Source organism: Brassica napus, chromosome C1 (genome assembly GCF_020379485.1).
Source record: "Brassica napus cultivar Da-Ae chromosome C1, Da-Ae, whole genome shotgun sequence".
NCBI lineage: Eukaryota > Viridiplantae > Streptophyta > Magnoliopsida > Brassicales > Brassicaceae > Brassica > Brassica napus.
In genome coordinates, this window is record NC_063444.1 from 46940123 (window position 1) to 46948068 (window position 7946).

Here is a 7946-nt window from a genome sequence, read left to right on the forward strand (position 1 = left end):
TGAACGTGACCGTGAGTCATTCACTAGCTTTCGGTACCTCGTTTCGTTGCTCTACGCGGAGTTGTTCTATGCGACCATAGGACTCCATCTAGTTCGTCGTTCCAACAACCCTTCTTCAAGTCGAGTCGCTTTTTGAGGACGTCGATGATTGTCTTGTTAGTGGACTCGGCTTGACCGTTACTCAGCGGGTTTCTCGGTGTGGACATGTTGAGTCGAATTCTCCACCTGTCGCAGAACTCTTTGAAGTTATGCGAGATAAACTGGGATCCGTTGTTTGTGATTATCTCGTAGGGGAGTCCGTGCCTGCAGATGATGTTTTTCCAGATGAACTTCTGCACCTCCTTATCAGTGATGCTAGCGTAGGCTTCTGCTTCCACCCACTTAGTGAAGTAATATGTTAGGACCAGGATGAACCTCTTCTGTCGAGAGCTCGGCATTGGTCCGATAATATTCATTCCCCATCGCATGAAAGGGTAAGGTGCCGTCAAGGTATGGAGAAATTCCGTCGGACTGTGGATGGTCGAGGTGTGTCGCTGGCACTTGTCACATTTCTTGACGTAGGATTCACAATCTGCGTTCATGGTCGGCCAGTAGAAACCGATATTCTTCACCTTCAATGCGAGAGCTCGTCCTCCTGAGTGATTATCTGCTGCTCCTTCATGCGTTTCGGCCATAACGAGTCTTGTTTCGTCTCCGGAAATGCATTTAAGGAGTACCTTTGTTACAGTCCATCGATGGAGTTCTCCGTCCATGACGACGTAGTGTGCACTGCATCGCTTGAGTCGTCTTGCTTCCCACTTCTAAGTAGGTAATTTACCATCGGCTAAGTAAGCGATGAACTCCATTCGCCAGTCATCTACCTGTCCTTCTGTTGCGCAAGGTTCTGCTTCGTCGATATGAATTGCGTCGGTGACGGACGCTGTGATGGCTAGCTGCTCATTTGTTGAACTGATGCTTGGTTTCTCGATCATGTGTATTGGAATTGTCCTCTTCACTTGGTCGTGGAGCTTGCTTCAGAGGGCAGCGAGGGCGTCCGGGCATATGTTCTCTCCGCGAGGGACTTTCGTGAGTTCAAAGAACTCAAAATCTTGTGTGAGGTCTTTGACGAGCTTTAGATAGGCATCCATCCTAACGTCGTATTCACCGTGAAATTGGCTTACCACGAGCTGGGAGTCACAATACGTGCTGTTTCGTTTGGCTTTGACTGCTTTAGCGAGATGGAGGCCTGCGATGAGGGACTCGTATTCGGCTTCGTTGTTGGACGCGGCAAAATCAAAACTGAACGACTGTCGGATTAGCTCGCCTGTAGGCGACTGTAACTGTACGCCTGCCCCCAAACTTTTGTTCGTAGATGACCCATCTACGTGTAGTATCCAATTTAGGCTTGGTAGCACAAGGTCTTGTTCGAGCTCCAGTGTTAACTCAATCAGGAAATCAGCAAGGACTTCCGATTTAGCTGCGGTACGATTCTTGTACACGGTGTCGTGCTCGCTTAGTTCCACTGCCCATTTAGTTAATCTCCCTGATTGGTTGGTGTTTTGCATCACCGTCCTAAGGGGTTGGTTGGAGAGTACCTCGATAGTGTGCGACTGGAAGTAAGGTTAGGTATCGCGTTTCTGGTTCGGTCATGCATTTGCTGATGTAGAAAATGGGCTTCTGTTCGCCACGGTCTTCTTGTATGAGGACACTACTGACCGCCGAGGAAGTGACGGCGATGTATAGGGATAGGGTGTCGCCAACCTCGGGCTTCGACAGAACCGGAGGTGTTGTGAGATAATGCTTGAGCTGATTGAATGCTTCTTCGCATTTTTCATCCCAGATAAATCTTTTATTTCCTCGCAGGAGTTCGTAGAAGGGGAGGCATTTATCCGTAGATCTCGAGATGAACCTGTTGACTACCGCAATACTTCCTGTTAAACGCTGGACTTCGCGAGTGTTCTTCGGCCTAGGAAGGTCAAGGATCGCCGTTATCTGTTTCGGGTTTGCTTCGATGCCTCGCTGGGTGACGATATAACCTAGGAATTCTCCTGATGTGACGCCGGAGGTGCATTTCGCCGGGTTGAGCTTCATTCCGTACTCGTTCAGCGTCTTGAAGCAGTCTTGCAAATGATAGAGATGGTCTTCGGCGCGAAGTGATTTGACCAGCATGTCGTCGATGTAAACTTCCATAGTGTTGCCAAGTTTATCGGCGAACATTCTGTTGACCAAACGCTGGTAGGTCGCTCATGCGTTCTTTAGACCGGAAGACATGACTTTGTAGCAATACGTTCCCCTATCTGTTATGAATGTTGTTTTCTCGCGATCATCAGCGTGCATCATAATTTGGTTGTACCCTGAGAAGGCGTCCATGAAGGAGAGGAGTTCATTGTCGGCTGTCGATTCTACTAGACGATCGATGTGTGGGAGAGGGTAGCTGTCCTTCGGGCAAGCTTTGTTTAAATCGGCGAAGTCAACACCGATGCGCCATTTCCTGTTCTTTTTCTTCACTACGACAGGGTTGGCTAGCCATTCTGGGTACCGTACTTCGGCAATGAAACCTGCGTCGAGCAGCCTGTCGACCTGCTCATTTACGGCTTTGGATCGTTCAGGTCCGAGCTTCCATCTCTTCTGTCGGATGGGTTTGAACGTCGGATCAACGTTCAACTCGTGAGACGTGACTGCGCGGTCTACTCCTTTCATATTAAAAGTTGCCCATGCAAAAGTGGAAGCGTTTGCTTTGAGGAAGGAGATGACTTGTGACTGCATCTCGTCGGAGAGATAGGCGCCGACGCGTACAGCCTTTGACGGGCCGGCTTCATTAATGGGGACTTCCCGGATTTCCTCCTTCTGAGGGTAGATCTTATGGATTGGTTTGGCAACTGAGTTGACAAGAGAAACTGACTGTTGCGCGGATTGTCTGAGCTCCCTAGCGGCCCGTTGGTCTCCACGGATTGTCTGTGTTGTTCCGTCCTTTCCTGGAAACTTGACACATTGATGATAAGTCGAGGGAACGGCTTTCATTGAATGCAAACATGGGGTGCCGAGGATAGCGTTGTAAGGCGCTTTTGCCCGAATGACGGAGAACTTAACAGTTCGGGTTGTATCCCCTGCGTAGACTGGGAGACGTATTATCCCGATTATTTGCTCCGAGGAACCGTTGAACCCGGTAAGAGTTCGTGATGAAGGCTTCATGTCGCATAAATCGATTCCCATCTTGTCGAGCGTATCCCTAAAGATAAGGTCGACATAGCTACCAGTATCAATGAGGGCCTTCGTGACCTGGCATTCGCCAATACCAATATTAACGAGGAGTGGATCATTATGCGGCATGCTGATGCCGCGAGTGTCGGCTTGTCGTCTATAATCTTTTACGGCTCGTACCGAATCCCTCCCCCCCCCCCCCGGGGGTGAGCCGCCCATTATTACGTTTAGATGCGAGGTACGCGTAGCCTTCATCAATTCCAGTTGTACCCGCAGGTCACCGATGTTACTTTCTGCTTGAGGGGCCGTGCTGGGACATTGCTCCGTCTTTTCGAGACATCGTCGTAAGTTGTGCCTTTTAAACTGACTAAGCTTGACTCTTAGGTCTTCAGCTTTAGAATTGATCTGCTCCCGTAAATCAGTGATTTGAGGTTGGAGGCTTGGAGCGACTACGGTGCAGGCAACTTTCTTCGCCTTGTCTCGTTGAGGGTTGTCCTGAGATCCGTCTTGCTCACTGATACCCTCATGGTTTTTCGTTTTAGCAAGGCACGTAGATCCTCAGAGCCTGCTTGTCTTTTTAATTTGTCGCGCAAATCGGGTGCTATTTGCGGGATTTCGTCATCCGAGGAGTCGTCAGTTCGAGATAGAACTACTTCCACTCGTCGCCGGTTCTTAGGCTGTTCCTCGTCAGTCGACTACAACATGAGGAGTTGTCTCGCTCTCACGAACCCTAAGTAGATCGTCAGGAGGGTTGGCCTGGGAATTATCTGCTTCTTCACCTTGGCCCTTGTCAGCCCCTTCATCGCCCTCATCCTTGTTCGATTTCCCATCCTGGCCGTCCTCTTGGTCAGCAGCCGAGGAATCAGAGATCTCGAAGAAAGCGGTCCGGGCTTGCTCTAACGCTAAGGTCGTCCCCTCGCTGACGGTTTGAACAACGGGGACCAACACACTGCGTCATGAGGTATCATGTCCTGAGGAACGAGAAGGAGTAATCGAAGCCACGAGACGATTAGCAGGACTTTGAAGGGCAACGACAGTCCTCAGAGAGACCCATAGGATGCTATACATCAATAAATCATGGATCAAGTAATTAAAATGCTATACATCAATAAATCATGGATCAAGTCTTCAGTTGAGCCTGTGTAAAAAACACTAGCTACAATAACATTTATGAAAGCACATTATAAACAAATAATACATAGATAATCTTATTTTTCATGTTGATAGACAAAAAAATGGTTTATTGTATATGTACTTTGAATGCATACGGGTAATTGGATAATGTATAATAGATTCAGGGCGAGTTAATTTTAAAAGTTATATGTATGTATAACTTTTTGCCGGATATTAAAAATGTAATCTAGATATAATAGTTCTGAAGTCCTATGTGCAAAGTTTAGATGAGATATATAAACGGATAAGTTATTTTGTAGCCAGATATATTTATAAGGTTCATTTATTCTCTAACGAGATATTCATATATATCTAGTACTAACCGATCCTAATGATATCACAACACTACATATATTAAAAAGAACAATACTTGGATTTACCCTGTGGTAAATAGTTAAATTCACTTCATATCTAATAACCAATCAAAGTGTCACGTAAGATTAGCTAAAAAATATATATTAAAACTAAAAAAAAAACTAACCGGAAAAAAACAATATTGACGACGTTAATGATGTCAGCAAAACCCGAAACCCTAAATCATAAACTCTAAATTCTATACTCTAAACCATAAGTTTTAAATTCTAAACTCAAAACTCTAAATCATAATCCAAACCGTAAATCGTAAACCTTAAATTCTAAACACTAAACTCTAAACTCAAAACCCTAAATCCTAAGCCCAAAACTTTAAACCCTAAATCCTAAACCTTAAACTCTAAACCATAAATTTTAAACCATAAAAGCCAACTCCTAAACTCTAAATTATAAACCCTAAACCCAAAACTCTAAACCCTAAATCTTAAACCCTAAACCCTAGATCAATGATTTAGAGTTTATGGTTTAAAGTTATAATTTTAGGGTTTGGGTTATGGTTTATTATTTATTATTTATGGTTTAGAGTTTAGGATTTATGATTTATGATGTAGGATTTAGGATTTAGGATTTAGAGTATAGAATTTAGAGTTTATGATTTAGGGCTTATCTAATTATTTTTCTTTTTATAGCTATATAGTGCAAATTCCCATATTATTGGTTTAATCCGGAACTACAAATTCAATCATAAATTCTAATATTATTGGTTTTACCTATTTTAGTAAATGTAGTTTTGTACAAGTTTATTACCGGATATGATATTGTTCATCCAGATGATAGCCAGCAAATACATCTAAAGTTTTGACAAACATTTTCATGATTGGAATTAACTAGATTGAAGAGTTGTTGGGATTAGTGATACAAAATCATACTTGATTGGTTAGCCGATTATTACAAAGTATAACCACAAAATAAAATAATTTATCGGTTTCAACGATAGTTTTCTTATAATAAATATGATAGCCATGTATCATACTGATTGCTACCTCATGAAGCCATATTGCGTCATTAGAATATATGGAGTAATGTTTATGCATGAATTTTATAACAGGATATTACATAGTTATTCTGGATCTTACATACAATAGCCAGCGATATCATTTTGTTAACTGAAATATAAAGTAAAAGTAAGTATTACATCAACCCCAGAAATAAATATTGAACCATTTAGTCAGAACATCACTTGTAATAATCACTACGGAGCAAGATAGGGTTGTTGCAACCCCAAAGTGGCTTCACGTTAAAGCCAAACCATAGTTTGTATAAGAAATCAAGGTCCATAAGAATCATCTCTTTCGTGCTTATTCCTCCCACTCAGGCTTAATAAACCTTGAAACATGTTTTAAGTACGAACAGCACAATTTAGTTAATGATAAACCTTAAGGGATAAGATCGGTAAAACTAACCATCCACTCATCCGAATTGGTTGGGCTAGATATATTATTTTTCTGCAGAGCAAACACAATAGCTGATCATAAGGTACATAAAAGAATATCAAACTGGTGTCTCAGATGTTACTAAGGGAAGAAAAGAACAGATCTTGCTACTAGAAAAGAAGGAAACTTTAAATGTTTCAGTAAGTTTGTACCTCGTACAGCCTTCACCATCATACCTATAAAACGAAGGCCCACCCATGATCTCGATCCGGAGCAAACTGTTAGAGGACTTATCATGAAGCAAATCCAAAACCACCTTCGGGAACTAACTATGGCGCGAGAAATTGGATTCCATGTCCGTCTCATTGTCAAATAAATCAGTTTCGTTGGACCATCTCATTCCATGTTGGTCTTAGGATGAGACAAATCTTCAAGATCTACAACAGAGATCTTGAGAAAGAGAACGACATATGATCTCCTTTTGAAAGAGCTGAAGCTTTAAAAGAGCGAAGATGGTGTAGGCAGCTAAACGGAGCGCGGTGGCTCTGGCGGAGTCTTTCAGAACACGGCGAGACAAAGATTTATCGAAGTACAACGATGACGGCGGTGGAGGCGGAGGTTTATGGGCACACGACATTGAAGGCTGAGGCGACAACCTTCAGGAACACGTGGTGGAGGCGGACGATGACTGATTCTTCATAGGGGGCAAACATCAAATCGGGTATCGGCAGAGAACTTTCTGGGTCGGTTGAATCAAGCGAATCAACTAATTGGACATACACCATCTTTTCTAGACGTATGATGCGATCTGAATTTCTGAAACAATTGGTATGAGAAATGGCAAAAGTTAAAGGAAAATGGGATGAATTTTTGAAAAAGTTAGTTCTTTGTAATGAATATAGTTCTGGAATAATTAACTAGCTCTCGTAGCTTAACAAATACTGAAAATGTGTAAGATATTATGAACCAGATCGTGAATGGCTCATAACCAAAAGATTATACCATCAGCGGCCTAAGAAAGAGAGAGTCGGCCAGCTTTTCATTTTTCTTATGTCTTTATGTTTTTCTTTTCCTAATTGGATTATGATTTGTACTCTTTCCATTTATTTGTGACGGTCTAATCTCCTATATAAGGAACCTCTATGTTATGAATAAAGATAGACTTTTCCATTACTTTCACAACACGTTATCAGCACGATTGATCTCTAAAACCCTAAGCTAAAATATCGACCATAAACCCTAAATCTCTCTCCATTGCTAAAACACTAATCTCTATCGATCACCTCTCTTTGATCATGACCCTGATCTGTATTCGACCACTGATCTCAACAAGATCGATCTGTGGACGGATCTCTACAAGTTTCAGTACACCTCAACTATTCCAGATTGTACGATCAGCCTGTTCCAATCCGTGATCAAACTGTTCCAGATCTACGAGTTCTTTGAATGCAAGTACCAGCTCACGTACCAACGATCCCGATCAGCTCAACCTAAGCTAAGTTTTCGATCTCTATCTGAATCTCCATCTCTCTCTAGAGAGATCTCTAGAGAGAGAGAGAGAGAGAGAGAGAGGAGAGATCTCGAGAAGCTCTCTCTATCTCGAGAGAGAGAGATCTCTCTCTCTCTCTCTCTCTATCTCTCTCTCTATCTCTCTCTCTATCTCTCTCTCTCTCTCTCTCTCTCTCTCTCTCTCTCTCTCTCTCTCTCTCTCTCTCTCTCTCTCTCTCTCTCTCTCTCTCTCTCTCTCTCTCTCTCTCTCTATCGATAAACCCTAATCACTTTCGATCTCAACTTGTACCCGATCTCAGCTCGCGGACTGCAAGGAAATAGTTTGGACCAGTCCGCGTA

The 7946-nt window shown here is 43.0% G+C and overlaps 1 protein-coding gene and 1 long non-coding RNA gene across 2 annotated transcripts; both read right to left on the reverse strand.

Moving 5' to 3' along the window:
- Nucleotides 1–2223: 2223 nt before the first annotated feature.
- On the reverse strand, nt 2224–3309 carry LOC106454019. The gene has a single exon (XM_013896203.3). The coding sequence runs from the start codon at nt 3307–3309 to the stop codon at nt 2224–2226; it is 1086 nt and encodes a 361-aa protein (XP_013751657.3).
- Nucleotides 3310–5802: 2493 nt separating this feature from the next.
- LOC125580314 lies at nt 5803–7616 on the reverse strand. The gene is made up of 2 exons (XR_007318079.1): nt 6129–7616; nt 5803–6051 (listed from the first exon to the last, which is right to left on the reverse strand). It is a non-coding gene; the product is annotated as an uncharacterized LOC125580314 (long non-coding RNA).
- Between the last annotated feature and the right edge of the window lie 330 nt (nt 7617–7946).